Genomic DNA, 25,407 nt, shown 5'->3' on the forward strand with positions numbered 1-25,407 from the left:
TGGTCCTTCCATCCAAGCTGTCCTCTGATGGAGTACTGGTAAAAAATCCTGAACATTTGGTTTATTTAATGACAAGCTAATCTTATTTGGAGGTTTTCCAGAAAACTTGGTTTCTTTCATTATTTATGCATAGCTCACTTTGTTTAGCAATAAAAAATAAATGAAAATAAAACTCTCGTGAATTTGGAGATTGTGCATGAAAAACTAACCCAGTGAATCCAGCTTCCAGAAAAGTAAGCTGAAAATACAACCCACAGTTTGTGTCTTCTTAAAACGTGAGCTAATGGACCATCTTCCCCTCTCACTTCCATCTTGGTGACACAAAAAATATCACACATAATTTCTCATATCTAGTTTATAATCCACATTGCCCCCTCTATGGTTTTTAAAATCTTTCAAAGTATTTTTATGCAATTTCTTTCTCAAATTTATTTGTTGATGGCTAGAATTTAAGAATAGGAATAGCACAAGTGACTGGAGAATTTGAAAGAAAGGAAAGCTGCCAATATATGTTCTATCTTTACACCCAGTAAAGATAGAACAGTGGTTTCTTTCTGGTGCTTTTCAGGCCTTATCCACAAAAGTAATAGAGTGATGCAGATACTGTTAATGGAAATTGCATATTCACAAAAGCCACGGGCAAATATAACTGAATTTTGGGGTTTGGATGAAAGAGTTGTGTGCATGATCTGGCTCCAGTTGCTGCGGTATCACCTTCACCCAGAATCTCTGCACCTTCTAACTTTCCTTCTTCAGGTGCTCCAGGCAAATCAAAACCAATTCATCACAGAACTAGGCAGATTTCAACCACCTCTAGCAGGCTTTAGTCTGATGGGTTTCTAGACCAGAGTCTTGCCAGTGCTGTGTGCTGTGCCCAGCGTTGGAATTGATGGCTGAAGGACAGAAAAGAGAAGACTGGGAATTGCAGCCCACAGTTTCTCTGGCTCCTGCCAGAAGTGGAAAGAACAACTTCAGAGTGATTTTCTGGTGTCTGTTTTAGGTCTATTCATTGCAAGCCATGGAGTTTCTCACCTGGTCTATAACAGTAAACTTTTGTTCTGCTGCTTTTACTTTTCCTCAGCTGCAATAGCCTGTTCTGCTCTGCCCACTTTGCAGGCCCATTTTAGGTTATTTGTATAACAGTAATACTTTGTAGGTCAGGACTCTCTCCATTTTAGGGATTAGAAATCAGAACAAAGATAGAAATAAAGAGAAAAGGAATCAAAAGGCATTGTGACAGATGAGAGGTAGTAAAAGGAACAAACTTTTTCTCCCTGTCTATAATTGACTGCAGAACAAAGTCAGACTGGTTTCAGTAACCATAGGGTGTAACAATCAAGCTTGAGGTTAAATCTGTTTTCCTGAGGACAGCAGGACAATCTACCTGAGTGTCACATTTGTAATAATGAAGTTTTAGAGGAGTGATTAAAGACTAAAAGAGCATTGGAATGTTGGTACTGGACTCCCAGCCAGGCTGAAGGCCAGAACTGCAGGTGCAAAGACATTTAAGAGCATTTTAGGAAGGGCAATACTTCTCCCTAATAGGCTGCTCACCTATTGGGTGTTTCTCAGCACCCTAATGCTTTTGCCACTTTGACAAAGACCTAATACAAAAAACTTACTTTTTGGCTAATAATTTCAGTAAAGTGTTTTTTTTTGTTTTTTTTTCAAAGATACTTTTGTTCAATATTAGCAGTTTGCTTGAACTGGTTCTTAACCTATCTCAGTTTCTACCTCATTGTCTGGGTAGGCTTCTCTATTCCTAAATTTGGAAGTGTAATTGCATTTCCAAAACCCTTCCTGCTTCACAATGGGGCCAAACTGCCTCCTTCTGTTCTCCTGTGCAGGCTCTTGCCCTCTGACTCCTCTTAACAGCTAAACCTTTGCTTCCAGTTTCCATCAGAGCTGCTGAGGGAAGCTGGCTAAGAAAAAGGAAACTGCAGACACTATAGCTAAACTGGAGGGTGCAGGCTCGCAGCAGATCCCAGCAACATGGGTTGCTACAGGCTGCAAACAGGTACAACTTTTCACATACTGTCACACACAGACAAAAGCAGGTTTCTTACCCATGCTACAAAACCAGATCACTGGAAAGAAAAGGAAAGCTAAAAGGGCTCAGAAGGATGTTTACACCTATCCACAATGATTCTTGGTGGTTCCAGAAGGAATTCCAGAAGGAATTTTAGGATGTGCAGTGGTTCTCAAACGGGCTGCAGAGGATGGACTGCAGATAGGCTGTGGAAACTGGGCACATGAGGTTTTGAGGTGGCAGGGAATGGAGAAATACATGACAGCTCTAGCTGGGAGTTTGTATGTCTCTTCTCCACGGCTTTTCAGGAAATGATCTGCAGAGGGTCCAGGTGGCTGGACTGCAAGTTTAATTAGGATCTAGGTGATGAAAAATTTTAAGTTAAGCTGTATTAGATGTTTTGTATTTTGCTACTTATTGATTGCAATAAATCTTCTGCTATGAGAGTCATAATATAGAAAGTTATCTTTATTGTGCTGAGAATAAAAACCTTTAATTGCAACTATGACCTAGTGCAACCATTACTTTGCCAAAGTTCCCTAAAAGAATCTGCTCATCCCCTTCCTCTGTGTTAAAGGACAGCGTTGTCCACTTCAGCCTCTTGGGGGCTTCACCAGCACAAACTTCCCACCTTCCAGAACAGGTCTTTGGCGTCTAAGTTTATTCCAAGGTGCTTAATCTCTACAAGTGGCAAATCCCTGACATTTCTCAAGGTAGGGCGTATGTTCTACAAGCTAGAAGATGCACCAAAGCCAAAGGGAACCCCTTACTCGTACCTGGGCATGCGCCACGAGGGCTTGCTACCTGCACTGTACTCATATTTGTTATTCAGGAAAAAAACCCCAAACAGCCAAATCACTCTTTCAAGATAAAGTTTAAACATTCAAGCTCTGATGTGTTTCAGTTTTAACAGCTTATGGGTGAAATTTGTGGAGGAGGTAGGCAGCTGAACAGACATGGGCTATAGTAACTGTATTTTTGAGATAAATGATCTGATCCTTAATTCACTAAACTTGGAGTTATTATCACAGCTTACCAGGGGTTTAAATATCAAGGGTGGTATATGTCCCATATTTTTTCCTTCCAGCTGCTGAATTTTCCTGAAGCTGGCAGGCCTGCAAAGCGTTCCCAGAGGTGTAGTTGCTGTTCAGGAAGGTGCAGAGACATGTTAGTCAACTGCTTGCACTCAACAAATGGAAATCCTATATGGACCAGAATAACACAGTTTTATAGGGAGTTAAATGCCGGCAGGCTTGAAAAACAAGGTTAGTTGCTTGCTAGGCCTGATAGAGAAGGTTTAATTTTCTATTAGCCTGCATCACGAATGATTTCATACCATTTTAATCACTCTTGCCCTGGACATTAACTCCGAGGAAGGATACCTTCACACGCTGCGGGGTAGCAGGGAATTTGCTTCTTACCACTTGTTTCTCTGTTTTTTTGGCTGTACATTCCTGTACAGCGCTCGAAGGAGAGACACCTGGTGGAGCAGCGCACCTCCCTTGTGTCCGTCCATCGTTCCGCTGTCCCTTCACCGCTCCCTTTCCCCGCTGCCTTGGCAGAGCCTTTGTGTCGCGCACCGCTCCTCTGTCCCCGCCGCCTGTCGCCCGTCCCTGCCCGCAGCCACACGGCACGACCCCTCTGCTACAAAGCCGGTGCGACCCCTCGGTGACAGCCCCGGTGACACAGCCCCGGTGACAGCCCCGGTGACACAGCCCCGGTGACAGTCCCGGTGACACAGCCCCGGTGACACAGCCCCGGTGACAGCCCCGGTGACAGTCCCGGTGACACAGCCCCGGTGACACAGCCCCGGTGACACAGCCCCGGTGACAGCCCCGGTGACAGCCCCGGTGACAGCCCCGGTGACACAGCCCCGGTGACAGTCCCGGTGACACAGCCCCGGTGACACAGCCCCGGTGACAGCCCCGGTGACAGTCCCGGTGACACAGCCCCGGTGACAGCCCCGGTGACACAGCCCCGGTGACAGCCCCGGTGACAGCCCCGGTGACACAGTCCCGGTGACACAGCCCCGGTGACAGCCCCGGTGACACAGCCCCGGTGACAGCCCCGGTGACAGCCCCGCCATCCCCCCCGCACCTGCGGACACCGCCCGCGCCCCCGGCCGCGCTGCCCGCCGTGTCGCGGCGCTGCCCGTCCTCCCCGCCCACCATCTTCTCCCCTCCCAGACAGGCACGGCCGAGCCCGGCAGCCTGCCTCCGCCTCCCTCCCGCTCTCCTCAGATGCCCTTTGCAGGGTTATTATTACAGTTCGTGGCTGCGCTCTGCCTGCGCCGCTCCCCGCCCGCCCCTCCGCGCTGCGCAGCGCTGGCCGCGCTCCCCGCCGGGGCTGGCCGCCGCCCAGGGGTGCGGGATCCCTGCGGCCCGGAGCCAGCGCGCCCCGCTCCATGCCCCGCTCCATGCCCCGCTCCATGCCCCGCTCCATCGCCTTCTCCTCGCTGCATCGCCCGCTCCCCGCTCCCCGCTCCCCGCTCCCCGCGCTGCCCCGGCGGGCCCGGCCGGCGGCGGGGCGGGCGCTGCCCGGTGCCTCCCAGACAGCGGGGGGAACGCGGGGCTGCGGATTATTGCAGACTAAGCAGTCTGGCGCTGCAGCATCGTGCGGGGGGAGGCGGGCGGGCAGGGGGAGTGTGTGTGCGTGCGTGTGTGTGTGCGTGTGTGTGTGTGTGTGTGTGTGTGTAAAGGGGGGATGGAGCTGGCAGCTGGCCAGCTACCATCAGAATTAGCTCATTGTTCAATATAACCAGTGCTGGCAAGCAAAACCCAGCCCGAGAGAGGGAACGGGGGGGGGGGAGGGCGGGGGGGGGGGAACAGAGAGAGAGAGAGAGACTTTCCCCCATCCACCCCCACCCCTTTTTTATTTTTTTATTTTTTTTCTCCGAGGCTGCACTTTGGAAGAGGTGCAGTCATTCTTACCCACACCCCCTACCCTCTCTCCACTCCCCCAACTATAAATTCCCTTCTGTAGCATGCTGCCCTTTTGTAATCCACATTTGTGTTTCAGATCATGTAGAAAGGACAGAAAGTGAGCAGGGAGCGGGGGCTTTTGTCTGTAAGTATATGCAATTCCAATCCACAGAATTTTATTTTTTTTAATTAATGCCCTTTCTCTCTCTCTTCCTCTCCCCCCTTTCTGCTTTCTTCTCTCTGTTTTCCTCTGTTTCTTTTCATTTCTTTTTGATTTCTTTCTGTCCTTAGCTGGACTTTGCTGCAGCTTGGCTTTCCCCTCTCGGTGCACATTTCCAAACAGGCTTTTTTAAGGAAAATGAGAAAATGTGCAGTATATGTATCTAACTCTTTGTCTTTGTGCTTTAAGGCTGGATTTCTAGGCTGAGGATTTTTCTGCACTCATGCAAGGGGAGATGAGAAGTGAATTTCTAAAATGTTTCCTTTTTCTGGGTTTTGCACTCCGCAAACACCAAAATGCATTTTTGAACCTTGGCTTTGTTAGCATGCATGCGAGGCTCTAGGATAGGTTTATCATCTCCTTTCTTCTCCCTTGTAAAACGAATCTCCCTCTTCTCCGCCCTGACACTGGATTCCTCTCAGGCTGCTGGGGTTTATTTTTGGAAAGCAGTCATTCTTGCAACAGCATTCTGTATTTTTGCATGTGCAGCAGTTAAATGTTGGGTGGTTCTTTTGAGAAAAAAACAAAACAAAACAACAAAACCAAAACAAACCATATTTTGCTGAATGTGTAGTGACGTGCTGCTTTTTCAAACATTTCTGTGTACGCTTATGGGTATATGAGTTTGCAGTTTTAAATTCAATATGTATTTGTGTGTTTGTGTAAACATATGACTCATACCTAATTATATTTCATACATACATGCTATAGGTAAGAAATACGTAATAATAGAGGACAGCTTTCAAATTATTTTTTTTATAAGAAAGCTGATAAAGGAGATATGCTACAAATTCAGTCCATTAAGAGAGTGATAATTTAAGGTAAATGAGGTAGGACCTACTCTTCATTTTTTTTTCTCTCCCTGTTAAAAATAGGGGGTGTGTGTGGAATAGAGAGAGGGAGAAAACTGGAGGTTATGTAATGCAGTGCCATTTCCAAAAATACCTACTCTCTGGGCTGTTACATTCTGTTATACTTGTTCCTTGATTGCAAAAACCCACACTTAGTAGTATGCTGGGGACAATGGACCACAAATTACAGTAAACACAGACTGACAGTTTTTTGTCCTCTTGACTGATTTTTACCTGTGTTAACCATTACGTATGGGGCTCTTCAGAAATATACCCAGTGCTAAGAATAGCACAGGGTTCTGCAAATCCAGGTACCAGGGATTCCTTTGTCCTATATTTAAGCCTACAGACCACTGAAGTGCAGAGGTGCATTATATATAAGCATATGTGTGGTTATAATAATTTGCATGACTTTAATCTTAACCACTGAAGCTTATACTTGGTTCACCCACTGCTATGCTGGCAAAAAAACCCCCAAAACAACAACTTTTAACTATTGTGACAGTCAGAATTACTTTTTTCCTTCATTTTTAATTTTTTTTAAATTGTTTTCAGATTGTTCTCCTTGTGCTACTTGAGAGAAACTGCAATCCCAGACTTAACAGAACCTAAAAATGGTAAGAATTAGTTGCTTTAGCAGAGTATCAAAAGTGTTTTTTGTTAGTACAAACCTTATTTCCTTCTTCCCAATACTAATTTATAAATAGGACCGTAATGCGACATACTTTTTGAGGCTATGGGGACTTGCCATACAGTAACTGATGTACTCTGAAAAGCTCTTCATGTTGGATCTTTTATTTTCTTGCATTTTTTGAATAAAAATCTGAAATCTCTCTCTGTGCAGTAAGGCTTATTAATTGAAACAAGAAATATTTAAGTTATTGTGAAAGATACACATCATAATACATGCAGCAATACATGCAGACAAAACAATACCCACTAATGCCAGCACTAACACTTTTCTCCCAAAAAGAAGAAATAGGTGAATATTGCACTTCATAAGTGAAAAAGATTTAATGTTAGTCTGTCAGGGAAGTACATAAGGTACAAACTAAATTTTCTTACTAGGTTAACCTTCTGAAAACACTAACATTCTTTGTGACATAGTTCTGTTCTAGAAAAATGTTTAGGCCTCAAACCTGACTGAACTTACAGGCACTTGTTTGGAATGTGTTTAATGGACAACAACCTTCTCCTCCAGTGCTAATTATGTTTGCATTTTTATTGATTAAAGCCCATTTTTTGTACTCTGAGACACCACTGCTGACAAGCTCTTGATTTTAAGGACATGCATGTAAATATGGTATTCTCTGACTGTCTCAGAATCAGCAGGACAAAGATAACAGTGTTTACTTAGAAAAAGTGCTCAAAGTAGGCAGATTTTATTTAGATTTTTTTTTATCCTATAGAATTCTTAGTCAAGGAGGCAGCTATCTCAGAGGCATATCTAAATACATATGCTAGCAAAAATGTGATTATTTTGGATGTTACAGGATAAAATCATGATCAAACCTCTGTTAATTAGTATTGAGCAATGCTTTAAGTAACATTGCACAGGGCTTACATTAGCACAGAATATTTTCCCCAGTGTGAGGTTCTGAGGGACACTCTTATGAAGATTGGATAAATTGCATTAATATTATCCCTATCTGCTTCTTTGGAGTTGTTTAGATATGGGGGAGGGGTGATGATCAAAGAATGATTAAAATGAGAAAATATGTACTCTGTTATAAAGGCCTTGTTTTTGTTTTTGTCTCCTTGTTTTATATCATTTCTATCTGCAAAAATAAACTTGCAAATTCTGGAGTTTTAATCTATTCTGGAACATACTTTCATCAAAGTGCTTTGCTCATCTGTATATAAATGAATAGATGGGGTGGGGAATTAAAAGGGAAATGATTCACTTAAACTGTGAATAGAAATCATGTTAAAATACATGTTGTTCATACAACTGTGGAATATTGGATAAGGCAACTGTTTTCCTACCAATACCAAGGTGACAATCAACCCACATTTTAGATGTTATACAGGCTGCTGTGGGCAATTTATGCCTATCTATGGAACAAAAGATTATTTAAGTTTACTTAGGCATAAAATAGGCACTGATTTCTAGCAGCAGATGGTTCTATAAATCCAGCAAGGTTCCTGTAGTAGCCAAAGAAGTCAGTTTTATAAAGCCAGTCTGGGCCAGAACATAAAATACAACTTAAAGCTATCCAATGGAAAAAATAAAATGTTGTTACCCGTTTGTCTAGTCCCATCATTTGCTTTGCAGTGTAACATAAATACAAACTTCACTTAGCTGTTTTTAAAAGTTGCACTCATTTTTTGTGATCAAAATGAAAATGTACTATTAGGTTTTACCCCAGTTTGCAAGACTATTTAAGATGTGATACTTGGCAGAATCTCTTCTCCTACCACCACCCTTTTTTTTTTTTTCTCAATTTCTTTCACTTCTGGCACACTAACACTGAATGTAATTCTAACTCAGACCAGTGACACACTTTCCTTGCAGCAGTGGACTTGTCTTTGGCATATTTCTTCTTGTATTATCTGCAAGTGTTTCTCTAACCATTCTAATTTGCAAGAAATACTCTCTGCATATCAACACTTTCTACACACTGAAATACGTGATGATGAAGGTGCTTACTTTATTTTTAATATCACAGTATGTGCAAAGGCTCTACTCTGCTCTCACTGGTCAGTGAAAATTTAGCTATTGTGTTTCAGTAGACTTAGAATTTAAAAAATGGTGGAAAATGGCCTTCTTATTTTCCAGTCTGAAAGCTCATTAATTATTTAGCTAAGCCTACAGTAAAATTTAAAGTGACTAGAATAAACTTGTTAAGTGAAAACAAATGAGTTCTTGGTTTAACTTCACTGTGTTACCCTCTTACTATCTTAATTTTCTTTTCTCATAAAGTGTTCCTTAAACATTTTAAACAGTAAAAGCAAGTTATTTAACACATTAGTTTTCAATGCTGTTCCTCCTTTTCCCAGACTTGGAATTAGAATTACCTGATCAATTAATCAGTCTTTCTTGCACTTTTTAAATAATAATATCCTCAGTTTTAAGAGAAACAGAAAAGCAGAAGAGCGCACTTTCTATTATTCTTATAATTTTAACTCATGGACATTTTGCACCATCTTACACAAGGACATTTGTTGTTTGAAGATCTGTCTTTACTTCTGCATAATGTATTTCCTTAAGTGTCTACCTGAAGGAGGAAAGAGCCTTTTATATTGATATGCAATGTGTAAAATCCTGAGGTAACGTAAGTGGTCTTTTAATTTGAAATGCTAGAATTTCTGTATACTACCTTTGTGGCAAGTGCTGAGTGTCATGAAATATAAAATAAAAAATTAGTGCTAACAAGGGGAGAAAAAGGGTTATAACTAAAAAAAGAATTTTTTAAAAAGAGTTTGTTTTAATATTTTTTTTCTGCCCCATCCAGTCATTAAAAGTGATCCAATCATTTAAATAAAGGAACTTACTAGAAGAGGAGGAGTAAGGAAGTATAAATTCCAGTTTTCTGTAATCTCAAAGAAGGCTCCTACCAAAACCAGGAAAGGATTGGGTTTTGTGTTGGCTGTTTGTTTTGTTATGGTAAATATCAGTTTTTAAATAAAGAAATCAGACCATCATTTAAGAGAGTTAGAGAACTGCTCTGTTTATTTGCTTCCAGAGCACTCAGGTGTGTCCTTTTCTCCTTTTTGTGGATTTTAATTTAAGTTCTGGGAGCTCACAGTGTCAGTGCTTAAGGAATTTAAACTGACAGCACTAATAATTGTGTATATCGGTAAATAGATCCTTAAGAATTTAATTTTGACTTTTCTGAAGGTAAACAGAAGATAATCTAGAGCCAATCATTAATTTGCTCCTGGCTTACCACAATGAGATAGCTTTCTTGTCAGGCTATTTTTTTCTGGTGTGGAGTCTCTGGGCTGGCTGTTGCACAGTATAGCTGTGTCATCCCAGAGTAAAAAGGCTCTGGAAGTAGGTCATTTGGGCTGAATGTTTCCTGTAGTGCATCCTTGCCTGAACTGCATCAGTTCTGAGGTTATTCTGCCATGTTTTGTCATTTACATTCCCTGAATTTTACAGTCTTACTTTGGGGAAAAGAGAAACAGGGGATGATAACCTTTAGGGGCAAAACCAGTTTGGAGAAAAGATCTTTGTTAAGTCAGAGGGAGAGAAAAGACAGACTGCATTTGGTTGAAGAGAAAAGAATCACCATCCCATTTAGTTTTTTGTTTGTGTGGGGTTTTTTCCTAGTTTGTAGAGAAATTCATAATATCATTTACATTAGGTGAAGATATTTATGAAGAAAATTTTGTGCTTAAGATTTCATCCCAGTTTAATCATTACTAACCTTTTCCCAGGAAATTACATGCAGGTGTCTTAACACATTCTGTAATTTTCTGTGCCCCTGGGCTGGAACAGCTCTTCATAATTTTAGGTTTATTTGTGGAGAATGGAGTCTAGAATTGGACTGGCAGAGGCAGGCATTATTTGGAACCTTTTATATGCTCTGAGAAAAAAAAAAAGCAAGGTAATAACATGAGACATTATGTCCAGCCTATTACTAGACACACACTGGACAAAAGCAGCTCTTGGTCTGGCATGAGAAAACTCATACCTGGTTGATTACTACCAAGCCTGGTACTGGAACTGGAATTGGATTCTCTATGGTAAGTCAGAGCCACACAGAACCTGGAGGACTGTCAGATCCTCTTTGGTTCATGTATAGCATGGGCAGAATTTGGTCAAGAGAAGTAATTGTGAGGAATGAAAGCAAAATAGTTTTGGCCATCTGAGCATGTATATTGTGCTTTTTTATTGTGCTTATGTAATGTGCACATTATACATTGTGTGTAGTTTGCACAGTGCTACTTGATTGCTGAAAACTCAGGGAAAATTAAAGCTTTTCCAGCTTACGAAGTTTATAGGCAGAAATACAAACCAGTTTTTGCAATACTTCTGTCAAGCCACCTGTTCAGCTGAGTAGAAAACAAACCTTTACTTGATTAGGAGTAGAAAAACAGGGTTTAAAAAAAAAAGTAATTTTTGCCCAAAGCTATAGATACTGTGGATATTTCAGTGGTACAGCTCATATGCACATGAAAAGACAAAAGCTTTTTATATACTTGTTTCTATGCAGCCAGAAACATGCTCTGGGTGCTAAAATTTTGTTAATCTGCCCCAGCATACTCTATCTGAACCAAACTGTGTTGACACATGGAAAGGGAGGTTTATGTAATACTAGGTCCAGGAAAAATGTTTACTAATTTCTTTCTCAAAGGCTGAAATTTTGGAAAATCAGAATTAGGAAGATACATCTAGTAACACTATAGATAGGATATTGGTTTTTTAAGGCCTGGGATCTAAAACAATCAGTAACAGTGTTTTTATTTTTCGCCTGACCTTGCTATACTGCTTCATACCTGAATTCCTTGTATATGCTGAAGAGATGGGAAAAGGATGACACTTAATTATTTCTAGAACAACTTCATAAACATAATTCAGTTTGCATCATTGACTGGGACAGGATATTTTAATAAACATAGTTTTAACTATTTGTATTTTGGTTTTATTTCAAATATTTTGTCTCCTCATTAAACCATACTGATTGAGGGCACGATCTTCATAGGTGCAAAAAATATTATTTTCAAATGTTTAACGTAGAATGATAGTATGAATCGTTGTTTGAGTGTTACATGCAATTAGATTTGGACTTCTGGTCTGGCAAATTCACGGTAGCACTGCTGAATGAATCCCTGTGTACATGTTGCTGGGAGGATTCCTGATGTTTCCTTCTGTAAATACTGCATTAAAACAAACAAGCAAGCAAGCAAAACCAACCTGCCCTCAGAATAAGTAGGATTTTCTCGTCCTCCGGGAAGAAGTGTCTCTGGAATAATTTTGTTAACAGTAACCCGATTATCTCTGCTAGCTTGGCACACTTATGTGGGAGCAAGTTGAAAAAGTTGTAAGAAATTTGTGCATCCTCATGGGAGGTGGTAAAAGCCTTGGCTTAGTACACATATTGTCAGAAATAACCCCTGGCACCTTCCAGCACTGATGTTTAGACGGCACACATTGACACCACAGAGCTACTTAGAAAGGTCAAGTTAGAGAGAAACAAATCTTCCTTCTTTGCTTTAAAATGACTGTAATAAATCTCCATCATGAAAGAGTATGGGTTTACACAGCTCCTTAGATGAGTCCCAGAACCTACAGATATTTTATTACTTTTATCCTCCAGAACATCCATGATACATTTTGTGTTTTTGTGTCTGGAGTAACACTTAGCTGCATCACCATCTGCCTAGAAGAGGCTGGTAATAGGGAGGCTTCAGGTAAATGTACCACTCTGCTTTCAAGCACTTGTTAACAATCAGTTGCCCTCAATATATATTTTTTAATGAGATAAGTAAGAATTGGCTCTACAATGTGGTTCTGTCTCCCATTTCCAAGAGTATGGCTGGGGCTGTTTAATACTTGCCTGCAAAACACTGCTTGGGCAAGGGGCTGGCACCTGCTGAGGGGAAAGAAGGCTCTTGTGGCTGGGCTCTGCAGGAGCAGTGGGCTTACCTGCACTTGGGGAACACTTCCCTGCTTGGATTTCTGCTCATCTCTTTGGTATCTGGGGAAAATCCTGTTGAAGTCCAAAGCAGTCTCTTGAGCCTTCTATAAGTTACAGCATTCAGAGTATATACTCAGTATATACTCTGAATGAACATACCCAAAGAGTGGAGGGACAGGTCTGAGAGGTCACACAGGAGAAGCATTATTCTGGTCTGTCTCTTTTCCTGTTCTTAAGGATTCTCTTACTGGCCACTTTTCTTGCTGGACTTTCCCTTAAGATCAAAACTCAATAGAGTGAGGACAATGGACTAAATAGAATTTTTGGTCAGCCTCTGACCATGCTCCTTTTCTTCCTCCTCTGTAGCTCAAGTAATTTGTCCATGTCAGGTATGAAACTACTGAAAAACAACTATGCATCCTTTGGTCCAGATTTTTTTGCTGCCATGCTGTGTGCCCACCTGAGTTTATAACAAGAGACTTGCTTATGCATTTTGTTCTGCAGTTACCATTAGGTGTAGATGCAAATAGTTACTAATTAAGCTCTACCTTATTGCACTTGAGGAGCAAATTACAAGCTCATAAGTAATTAACTGAGAACTAGAGTATTATTTCAATTCTCAGCCTTGTTGCTGTTGTTTCTCTGTGTGTTGCATTTCAAGGAAAACAAAAAAAATACTGTAGTACAGAGACAAATATGTGGGGCTGCACTGGGTTCTGAGTTTGGTTTTCTGGATGGCTGATTTGCTTATTTTGATTTCTGTAATGTTTTGCAGTTTTGGAGAGCATACACAGAAATTTACTAAAGGAACAAAGTAATTTGCAGCCATTATATTTCTTGATGGAACTTTCCACATAATATACATTTTCTTTTTATTTTCTCTGAAATAAATGTATTCTTTCTCTTTCAAGAAGGGCAATACTTTGCTAATGTTAGTAAAATTCATTAATTCAGTAAGAAGTTGGAGGAGCATTTATGACTGTTCACAATGTACTGCTTGATTTTTTTTTTCTCTTATTCTCTGTATGCATGGTAAATATTAACAATGTTTTGCAATTATTTTTGTGTATTAATGAAGTAAAAAAGCAGCATGACAACACTGCTGCAGGATTTATCCTAACTGGTGCAGGAAAATGAAAATTGATTTCCCTTCTTTACATTCTTTACATTTACAAAATTGCTTTACATTCAGGTGTTGTAGAGTGGATACCTCCCCAGGGAAAGTTAGAAAGTGTTTTCTATAACTAACCTCAGTCAATCACATATGTTAGAATGCAGCTCAAGTTTCTGTGGAGGGGTTCTTACTAGATAACAAACTGGGCAGAAGTCTTATATATATATATATATATATACATACATATATATATATATACATACATATATATATATATATATATATATAAGTACACATATAAAACATACAACCTCTATATGGATGAGGGCAGAAATGAGTCTCTAGAAGAAGCTGATACAGATAAGCCAAGGTAGAAGACTGCATAGGAGCAGACACTTCAGGGTAACCTCAAGAATAGATGCTTTAAGAACAACAAAGGAAACAACAGATGATGATGGGTTTGTAGGAGAAGCTTTTCCATTAAAATAAAAAAAACCCTATTTCCAAGGTCACTTCCTTCTGCTGTGTAGGCAAGGAGCAAATTACATCCTATTCTGAAAAACTGACAGAAATTGCAGAAGAGATGCAAAAGGACTGCAAAAATCCCCAAATACCTAATAAATAAACTTTATAATTCACTTGCAGTGTGGAGAGGGGGATGCAAGGAAAAGCTTACTTGTCTCATTTAGGCCTTTTCATCTCTATGTGGTTGTGAGTTTGAGTCATCAGATGGGGAGGAATAAAAAGCAGCAGTAATATCTTACCAATGAAAAGGAAAAGACATCAAAAGATGCTGATGCAGAGAAGTCAAAGGCAAATTCAGGTGTACAGCTGTCTTGCCATTTTCTGCTGATGTACTGCCAAGTATTAATTATCATTGCAATGGCAGGTAAAGTCTCACAAAAAGGTGTGCCACTTGGAGCAATCCCAACTGCAGGATCATGATGTAATTTTTCATCAGTTCTCTCAAACCATTTATCTAACCTTCTTTACTGTGCGGAACTAACAACTGAAATAAATGTAAATTATTGATTTTCCCCACTGTTTTTTTGATGTTCATGGTACTGATGTGAAAACCAGGGATGACAGAAAAATCTGCTGCCCTGACGATACTGAAATCATGAACTCAGGTTATTTGGGATGACTGTCTCTGCATCTCAAGCAGAGGCTCAGACTCGTGATGCAGAGACATTGAAAAAAGCAAACAAGTTCACAAGTTCACAAAAATTGTCAAGCCTCACATCTGCTAAATCACACTTTCACAGCATTTTTAAATTATTAAGCTAAAGTAATGAAGTTGCACTTTCATTTGAGCAGGTTTTGGTTTCTGCTGTTTGCACAGGGAAAGCTTCCTCAGTGAGCCTGTTCCAGAGTCAGCTTATCACAACAGCAGCATCCCATTTCATCATGAGCACAGCTTCTTAAATATAACAAAGGCTCATCAAAACTTCAAGGACTCATTGAATTTAGGAGTAATGATGAGTACTCTTGATGTAGCCTTGTCATTGCCCTCTCCAAGAAGATCTGGAAAAAAAAAGCTGTGACTGATAGAGTACTGCTACCCAACTAAACTCTTATAAAGCAGCCACCTTTCAGCTGAGAGCCGTTGTATGTATTAAATCTTGTGTGCTAGGTTAGGAACACAGTGGATATTTGTATTCTATACTTTCATAATATCCCCCTTACAGTCTTAAAAATAAATTACTGAGGATGGGAACATTAGTTTACCCCTTGCACTGAAGCAAAGACTTTGATTCTAGCACAAGCTTTCCCTCCAGTTTAGTTTAAAAAGAATTAGTGAGGTTTTCATTTACAAAATTTTTTATTTAGTGCTTGAACAGTGGTGCAGTAAGATTGTTTATGCATTTGGATTGTGATTGTGGGATGTTGGGTAGAAAGAAAATGTTTTACTGCAGTGGGAGGCATTTCAGGGGATTGAGAAGTACATGGTAGGATGTGCTGTGAAAAGTACATCTACAGCTCAAACTAGCTGTCAGTTAAGAAATTTTAAAGAAATGTGGGTACAGAAATGAGGAGCAGTGTTCTTTTTTGGCTATACAGACAAAAGTGGCTATACAGCCCACTCTCAGGAGGAGGGTGGCCTCTCTCCTTCTCTGCTCTGGATTAAGCACAGAGGGCACTCAGTCCTCGCAGCTGTACAATGTCATTTTGGTGCTGCAGAGAGAATGAGAATGCTTTTCTTTCCTTCTTTTCCACACACACCTCTGGTCATTCTACTCCCATGTTCCTCAGCATGTGGCCATCTGTGTCTGCTATTACACTGCTAAGCCATATAGTAAATGTGTTTCTTATAGTTTTTTGGTTTTTTTTTCCTAGGTAGGCTACTGCAGAGTTGTTGGACATGGTCACCTTTTATTTGGAATTAGGACCTACAGTACTTATCATTTCCTTTTTTTTTTCATTCCTTCTACATCCAAATTGCTTTATAAGACAAAGAAGTTACCTGAAGATTCTCTAAAAGGTGGTTGCTGATTTACTCAGAGCAGTTTCTCTTCAATAAACTTTTAGTTAAGAAACCAACAGTGCAGTTGAATACCACTGTAAGTCCTGAATGAGATTTGATTACAAGAATTTAGTGATGGTTCACATGGGGAAAAAAGGAAAAAAAAATCCAAGGACTTTCTCAATTGTTTCTTAATTATAAAAATCTTGGGAATTCTTAACAGGAGTATGCTCATTTTAGTAAGTTTAGCATACCATAGATCTTGGAATTTTTTCCTCTTGGTGGATTTATCTGAATGTTTGAAAGATGCTCTTAGTGAATAGGGACAAAAAGTGGGTACCAAATCAATTTTAGCATTTTGATGTGACTAATAGAGTATGCTAAGTTCAGCTCTGTTAAAATTGTTTTAAGGCTGGACAAAAGATTGTGTTCCCCTACCATTGTTTTTAAGAAAACAGCTTAAAATGAAATAACCTAGGAATTAGAATTTTGAAATGTTGGTAAAACAGAGCAAGAGCAAAAGAATTTCTCAGTCTGTTGGCCAAATGAGTAAAGTAGACTGTAGTAGACTTTACTGGTTTTGGAAAAAAACCCCAAAAAACTAAACAACCCAGAAAAACTATCAGTAGTTCTGCAATGTGAAAGAGCTGGTAAACAGACTAGGCAATTCTTTTCTTCCGCTTCTGCTCTTGCTTTAATATTAAATTGTATTATTTGTATTTTTTCAGGGGACTGGAGTCTACAAAATTGAAAGCATACTCATAGAGAACCCAAAATTCCCAGTTTTCAAGTTGGCCTCAATGTTTCAGGCAGAATTGCATAGCAGAGTCTCAGGTGGCCCTTCCCAGGTTTGACAGCTCATGGATGAAGCTTCCTGGCTTAACTGTCTGGCTAACGAGGATCAAACACTGAGGCTATCAGTGTGACTCAGCATTATGCAGACTTGCAGTAACTGTGGTTTTCAATCCATCCTAAAGCTCAGTAATTCTGTTCTGAATCCTGATACTTTGGTTATTTAAGCCAAGCCTGCACTTGCATAACAGTCACACAGGAAGTACTAAGAAATGAAAATTTGGTGTGTATCAATGGAAGCATTTATTTAGAAGTGTTTGCTTCATGCTAACAGCTGGAATGTTGTAACCCTTACATCCTACTCTGTAATGGAGCAATGCTTTCCTCTCTCTCATAGCTCATCTTGCAACATTTATATCACTAATTTTGCACTGCTGTAACTGAATTCATGTTCTACATATTTTTCTAATACCTTAGTTATCAGTATATTTGAACTTCTAAGTAGTTTCTGCATTTATAAAGCACAGCAAGATGTCATGTTTTTGTTTTTGTTTTTGTTTTTGTTTTTGTTTTTGTTTTTGTTTTTGTTTTTGTTTTTGTTTTTGTTTTTGTTTTTGTTTTTGTTTTTGTTTTTGTTTTTGTTTGTTTTGTTTTTTTCTGGTGAATTAAAGTAAATATTCAGTGAACTTTTCTACATCAGCATCTTTGTTTCCATTCCAGAATCTTCCTCCACTTGGCCAGATTCTAAGGCATGATTCTCCAGCCTTTCAGCATTACTCTCAAGGCAGATACCTAAAGTTCTTTGTCCATTCAGGACTCTGGTACAATCATAGCAGAACAGTCACTTCATGTGAAATAGGTCCATATGATTGTTATCTATCAATATGGGCCTTAGTATTTGTTTTTGAAGAAGAAAAAAAGGATAATATTGGTGGGTTTGTTTGTTGTTTGTGTTTTTTTTTAACAGAGAACTACTGCAAAAGATAGTTTAGCCATTATGTGGTGTATTTTGCAGGTGGTGGTAGGATTTGGGGTTAATTTTTTTTAACCCTGGAGCATAGTTGTGAGCCCATCTTAGAATTTACACCTTTTACCTCCTGCCTTATTCCCAAAATCCACCCTCAAACTGCAATTCCTCTAAGTTTTTATTAATTTAATTTGAGGATTCCTTTCTTTTTCATCTAACTTTGGGTGCTTATTTTATTCCTATTAGGTTATTCATAGGGATAGCATGGCCTATGGGCTAACCTAAATACACCTCAGACTCCATGGAAAATATAGAAGTTTGTATTGATGATATTGACTAATTCTGTATTCTGGTGCTTATGTGAGCCTCCCAGATACATTTTGTATACTTTGCTAGTGTGAACAGCACATTCTGTGGTAGAGCTGAGCTCCTATTGCTATTTCCCACCACGAGTATTCAAGCAGAAAGGATGTCTACACAATGAAATCAAGACATGATTGCAGAATGGGTACCCAGTGATTAAAATAGCAACAGAAGCGCTCAGACATTACTTAGTATCTCTCATTCAAATGTTTCAAATATTCAGAGTGAACATTGACCCATTTCACAGCACTGAAATTTCACCCAGCACTGTGCTACACATTGGTTATTTTATGTCAAACACACCCAGAGAGCAGAACTGGTTTGCCTGAGACCTCAGATATGAAACAAATCTGTTGTTTTAACCCATGGAAAGCGCTGTGGTTTGTAGTACAGAAAAGCATGGGACACTGTACAAAGCAGCTACTGCCTTGAGCTCTGTGTTTTAAATTTCTCTCTGTCTCCTGCATAATAGAAGAGCTCAGTATTTTCTGTTGGGAAGAGGATTTAAGTAATCTTCCAATAATTTCTTTAGGATAGAACTAGTCCAGTTCTGATAGCTCATAGTCAACATGCACCTCCACAGAAATGAAAACTTTTCTCATGTTTCAATATATGCACAGGAGCAAGTGGGTGAGTAAAACCGGTCCAGCATTTACTTAACTGACAATGAAAGTTTTGATTCCCAAAGTGCAAACAAATCTGAATAGTGTAATTTATAATGGCTAGCTCAAAATACTGACAGTTTGACATCCCATCACCATGCAGAGAGTTCAGTTCACCAAACACAAGAGCTCAGGAGAAAGATCCAGCAAGAAAATAAATTTAAGAATTTTGTCATTGAATGTAACTTGTACCTGACCACATCAGTGTTTCTGAGGCTGAGATGAAGAGATATTCTGATCTTCATCTTGAAGCTGAGAGGTATTAGCTTGGTATTCGCTCACTTTAACCTCCACTGTAGTCAGTGCCCAACTTTAGATCTTAACCTATTTTACATAGAGAAAATTTCCTGTAGACATAGTAGGACAGCACTTCAACAGTTAAATCCTGCTGCCAGCTATTTTACTGTATGTGTTTTATAATGTGTTGGAATTTCTTTAATGCAGAAAATACAGGGAGCTAACACAGAATTATAATTGTTTCAATGATCTTACAAAGTTACACATTCTAGTTCACCACTCCTTGTGAAAGCATATCAGTGCTGCAGTGCTCTTGTCACCTGCAGTCTTCAGCAAAGATAATGAACTTCATTAAACAGCCCTTTACCAGTGATCTCTGGCAGAAGGGAATGGACATGTTTTCTCACAATATCCTCAGCAACCTCATTAGTACAGACATCCTCTATAAAGAATTTATTGGAGAAATTTAAAAAAATTCCATCCTTACTCTTTAAATTTTTTATTTTTTTTAAAGGTGCCTGTTGAATGTAGATAAACATAAAACAATATAGTTGGAATGCTCTAGGGACAGATGTTGTCATGGATACAAAACACATGAACTAAACATTAAATACTCTGGGCCAAGTTCTACTGACATTAGTCTTGTTTTATTGATGTGGTCTGTCACATGAGCACCATCACATTCAATGAATCTCTCTTTGTTAGTAAGATCTTATATATATTTATGTCACTACAGGTTTATCAACCAGGTTCAATGACTTGGGTAAACCAGAAGATCTTTCCAACCTGCCGTGGGGATGGGGGATTTCCAAAGGTAAAGTTATTTATGTAATTTCTTTTGTATAATAAATAGCTTGCTAAAATGAAAGTTTTCAGAAAAAAAAATAATAATTGAAAGTTCAATGGATTTAATTTTAAAACCACTTCAAGAAAGAAGCCAACTCTCATGATTTTATCACAAGTCTCATATTACTCTGTTTTTCTTAAAGCCTTGGCTCCTTGCACCATGCAGTTAACTGAAGATCTCAGTTTTCATTTTATAATTATGTTTTTACCCTTCAGGCTTGCAGAAAACATGGACTCTTGCTGGCTGCACACCAGAAGGAAAACATACTAATTTTCAAAGGCTCATATTTCTTAAGCCTGTCTCATGATTTTACAAGTTTGACATCTGAGTTTTGAATGTTTAATTTTGGCAATGCTTTCCTAGCAATGCAGATGAAAAAGTCAATGATAATGCAGCAGGAGGAACTGGGTTGTCTTTTATTGAGTACCTTGCTTGTGCTTTACTGGCTTGATGCATACAAAGTGTGGCAGTTTTCATCTGCGTTTGACAAGAAATAGCACAATATAAAGGCAGAAGGTGTGGCTCATCAGAATGCATTAATAGGATTTTACTCTGTTACCTTTCCTGGTTTAATAAATGTGAAACTGGACATGGAATTCCAGTAGTGAAAGATAACATATTACACAGAACCATGTGATGTATATGTTTTATTTTCATATTCCCTTTTAATTACTGGCTCAAGAAGGTAAGTAAAGAAGACAACACGTGGAAAATTGTTTTAAGTTTCAGTTATTAACAAGGCTTCTGCTCCATTAACAAAACTCTGCTGCAGTTCCATATGGATAACACTGTACCTTCCTCTACACTTTTTTCTCTGCAATTTCTAAAGTTTATGGATGGGCTATTTGCAGCCTCATGTGCCAGTCTTTAAACTAACATATACTGCAGTACTGCCATTCTTAGCATTCACAGTATTCCAAAAGTTCAGCTGAGAAGGCTGGTAGCAGTGCCAGAGCATGACTAATGTGCTCTATAGGGTCATATTTACATCAAATTAATTTGCTAATTTTATGAATCAGCTGTGTGTTAACTAGACAATTTTTATTCAAAATGTTGTTAGAAGCTTTCAGTAAATTGTCATTCATCATTAAACAAAGTTTCTCCTGAAGCACAGGAATGAGGCTGTGCACTATGTGCAGCATAGCAACAATGCTGCATTATACTGGATTTATGAATAGCTGTGGGTTTATGCTGTACATAGCTTAAAATAAAAGTTTCTCAGAAGGGATAACAGTTTCTCAACTAGCCAAAACATATTATAAATCCTTTTCCCCTTTCAAGTCACTGGATTCTTGTTTTTAAAGTACATTTTTTTCCCTAGCCTTTATGTAATTCTTCAGAAGATATTTGGCATGTGCTGGTGCAACAACCAGTTTTTAGAACTACCTCCAAATTTTATTTCACAACTGACATTCAAAAGCAACTTCAATATTAATTGCACATAGTCCAGCTTCCAGCAGAGCATCATCTTTAGCAGAAACTGTACATATTTGGAAAATTCTTTCATTTGAACTATAAAATTAATTAGGATAAATTGGTGAAAAAAACTGCAGAAAGTTTTTGTCCTCCAGCTGAGCACTTTTATCTACTCAATGGTAAACAGCTTGAACTTCTGAAAGAATAAAGTAAAATTGATAGATTTTTAAAAACTATTATTTGAGCTAAAAGTGTTGGGTTGTTTTTTTGTTTTTTTGTTTTTTTCTTTTTTAATTATATTTTCATACAACCAACAAATGTAAAAGGCTTCAGTTCTTAATGACAGTTTATTTCCAGACCTAGAAGGGTCACATGGGACTTTCTATCTCATGATTGTATGGCAGGATTTCAGGACTGAGATTGTTTTCACAGCTGAAAAGGAACTGCCCGACACAATGCTTTTGGAAATTTGCCCAGACCTTTTGTCTGTGTGGTGTGCCTGTTTGCATGTGTAAGTTTCTAGTTTTCCCTTCATATCCTTTAATGACACACAAGTAGCAAATTTAGTAAAACAAAAATAAGTAGAAATACTACCATGAGGATGGAATTTTCTAGAGTACTGTGAGGAAACATGTTTGTGTAGTCACTAAAATTTAAAATTTATTTTCTCATTTTGAAATTCTTGCAAAATAGCCATATTGGCTCTAGCAAATATTTGTTACAGCTCCTTACTCTTCTGCATATGTACTGACCAAATTCTGCTCTTTTCCTCCATTTCTTGATGCCTCAAAGGAGCAGGTCACCAGCTATCTCCAGGAAGGGATTTTGCTCTGTGCTCAGCCTGAAAACCACTCCTGTGTGCAGTGCAGAACCCCATGGGGAGCTCATCTGCCTAAAAGTAGAATTTATCCTGTACACTGGGATGAAGACAGTGGGAGAGCCATGGGATGGCTTCATTCCCAGCACAAGTAAATGTAGCAAGTATGAACACCCCAGTGAAAATTCTGGGTTTGAAGAGCCAAGAAAGGAAAATTGCTGAAAATTGCATTTTATTGGTCATTGGGAAACTGCCATGTGTTTAATTCTTAATTCAGAAATTCACAACTCTCACATCAGGAAAAAAAAAAAACAACAAAAACTTGGAGAAGATAACTTTAATTTCTTAAACAAAAATTGGTGTTGATATTATGTGACAAACAGATCCTAAACAATATGAGCAATAAAACACCTTTATGATTCTTACCACTTAAACACAAAAAACACAGATTTTTTTTTTCCCTTAAGATATCTTACTAGCTAAACAAATTATTTTTATTTCAGATTCCATAGTGACATATCATCAGCAAAGTACTTTAGGTATTAGGTGCTTAGCTTTTAGGCTTCATTCTGAGGCTTAAAATGAAACATATATGTGAATGCTGTTTAAAAACTTTGCTGAATATGCACAGTTAATATCTATGGCTAACAAAGACCTGTCTGAGGCAGCTCGCTCATATGGCACACCACTTCCTTACCTACTCAGAACAAGAAAACAAAGCAGTGTTTTTAGTGTGCTCTTTTTGACAGATTATTATAGGAAAGTGACTTAGTGTATGTTGGTTGGTTAAACAGTAAGGTTTTTTAAAAATTGGAGGTCTGGCCTGGGAAAAGTTCTCTTAGTATTAAGATCATCTTTCATAAATAAGATGCACTCTTACGTTAGATCTTTTGAACTTTTTGCTGCTAGGACACATTAATTCATGCCCAAATGAAATGTTTTTCTCAGATGCTGCAAGAACCGCCGGGTTTTCAACCAACCCTTTGCTCTCTGCAGCATCAGGTGCTTCAGTCATCTTTAGAAGATGAACTAAATATAGGGAACTATGGAAACTTTACGATGAGAGAAGGGAGCAGCCCAGCAAACAGAAGCACAACTAATACCACTTTCTCCTCTCCACAGGGAAATCTCCCTATCTCAAAGGAAGTGAACCGCAAGAAAAGTGAGATGGAGGGGACATCCCTGGCTCCAGCAAGTGGCCATGGACAACATTTCACCAAAATCAATTACCTCTACTCTTTTTAAACATAATTTCTCCATTCATATTACATATGGTGTATGGGTTTGATGAGGTCATGGTGTCATATATTGGAAATTGTTTCTGTGTAAATCATCAAGTGTAAGAAGAAACTACGGGACTCTGAGCCTTGCTTTAGAGAATAACAATGGACAAACATGTACCATAAAAACTAGTTTTTAACATTCTAACTCAAGCGAAAGCTCTCAGAATTTCACACTGTGAATCCATGTTTACAAACATTACAGGTGGGCCCTCAGGCCTGGTTCTACCACAGCAATGTCTTTCACTACTCAAACTCCACAGCTCACACACAACCGGTAAACCACTCTCTCCATTTCCACCAACCCAAACTGCTTCTTGCAGAGGCTGAGAGTCCCCCTTTTTTTTCATTTAGATGTAACAAGCCTAGTAGTTTATTTTCATTGATGGTCTGTATATCTCTATATTTTATCCATGTACTCTTTTGATGTATAGAAGTAGTATGAAACTCATGGTTTCCTTGTGGTAAGTGATCGTGATGCTGCCACGGGATTTGAGACACTGATGAATGGTGCTATTTTGGACTTTAAATATGCTCCTTGGCAAGGTAGCTCTGATGGAGTTATTTTTTATTTCCATGTTCTGAGAGGGTGTTGGTACTTTGTTTTTCTGAATGTTGTTCTTTAGACTGGACTGACTTGTTTACTTGTGTCTTCAGTGTGGCTTTCTTATTCAGTGCTGTAGGTGAGTAACTACTTATAGTGTACAAGTGAGGAACTGATTCCCTATCAGTGTCCACTCACAAACATGCAGTTATAGTGGGAGCAATCACAAAACTGTAATTTTCGTAAAATCTCCTTTCTGACTCCTATCCACCTTATGGAGAAAGATGAGCAATAATTTTCCACCAACTTCTCAAAATCTCTTGATTTTTGTCTTTTTTTCTTACAAGCCTTTTTTAAAGAAGGGACAAGTTTTAATGTCCTCTTCAAATCCATAAACTAGGGGATATAGTAAGAAAAATACAGCAAATTTCTGGGAAGAGAAGTCCTAAAGGGGAAAGAGTACATTTCCACGATACTGTCAACATGTGGACTTTACATTTTTGTTCTTGCTCCCAATCTACTATAAATACAAAATAACACAAACCACAAAACTAAGCAGTATCATCTACTCATGGAGTGTTGTTGTGTTAGACACAGTCTGAAAGCCCACCTTAATTTTTTATATAATTCTGTCTTTTAGCTATTCCTTTTACAGGGCAGGCCTTGTTCTGAACTGTCTTAGCTTCTGACTGTTAAAAACCAATGCATGCACTGCACTTCTAGATTTCTTTCCTTTCCCTACCTTCTGTATCCCTTTCCTTGTACACTTTCTTTTCCAATAGAATAGATACGTCTGCTGTGCTGTATATAGAGCGAGAAGTAATATTCAACAGTTGTGGCATTTATGTATAGTTGCAGTTGTGTACTGCTGAAAATGCAGGCTTTTGTAACAATGTGATCTTTAATAATGCAAGTACCCAATGTATTTTAGCTATTTTAGTAGGTTTTGTTCAATAAATATGCAAGCTCTAAGGGTGGCTGTGATGTGTCTGTTTCCTTATTACAGTTAGGGAAGAGTTCCTGTTACCATTTGTTTTCACCTGTTCTTTTCCTGAATTCTGAGGTTTGTTTCAGGAATGTCTGCTGAAGTAAAAGTGATTTCTTTTGCTTCTTGCTAAAAAAGAGCTATCAAGACAACCTAAATGCCAGACCTGGATCTGGCAAATGATAGCTTGCTGGACAGTGGCAGTCAACATACCTGGCTTCCTACACTGCTGAGTGGCTGGGTCAGATGTGACACTCAGTGCCATTTTTAGTAGCCCCAGGAGGACACTCTGGGGCTGTGCATGGCAAATA

General features: G+C 39.0%; 1 protein-coding gene across 1 annotated transcript; it reads left to right on the forward strand.

Moving 5' to 3' along the window:
• Nucleotides 1–4,972: 4,972 nt before the first annotated feature.
• On the forward strand, nt 4,973–25,083 carry NREP (neuronal regeneration related protein). The gene is made up of 4 exons (XM_086866629.1): nt 4,973–5,095; nt 6,577–6,638; nt 19,944–20,021; nt 23,410–25,083. Exons 2-4 carry the CDS (start codon nt 6,636–6,638, stop codon nt 23,530–23,532), a joined length of 204 nt encoding a protein of 67 aa, XP_086722755.1. The 5' UTR covers nt 4,973–5,095; nt 6,577–6,635; the 3' UTR covers nt 23,533–25,083.
• The last annotated feature ends 324 nt before the right edge of the window (nt 25,084–25,407 follow it).

This window comes from Cyanistes caeruleus, chromosome Z, assembly GCF_971803275.1.
Source record: "Cyanistes caeruleus chromosome Z, bCyaCae1.hap1.1, whole genome shotgun sequence".
NCBI lineage: Eukaryota > Metazoa > Chordata > Aves > Passeriformes > Paridae > Cyanistes > Cyanistes caeruleus.

Bases quoted from the DNA above. Each gene is read 5' to 3' on its own strand.
- NREP (XM_086866629.1), top strand. The intron at 20,022-23,409 runs GTAAAGTTATTT...TCCTCTCCACAG, and splicing joins GGGATGGGGGATTTCCAAAG to GGAAATCTCCCTATCTCAAA.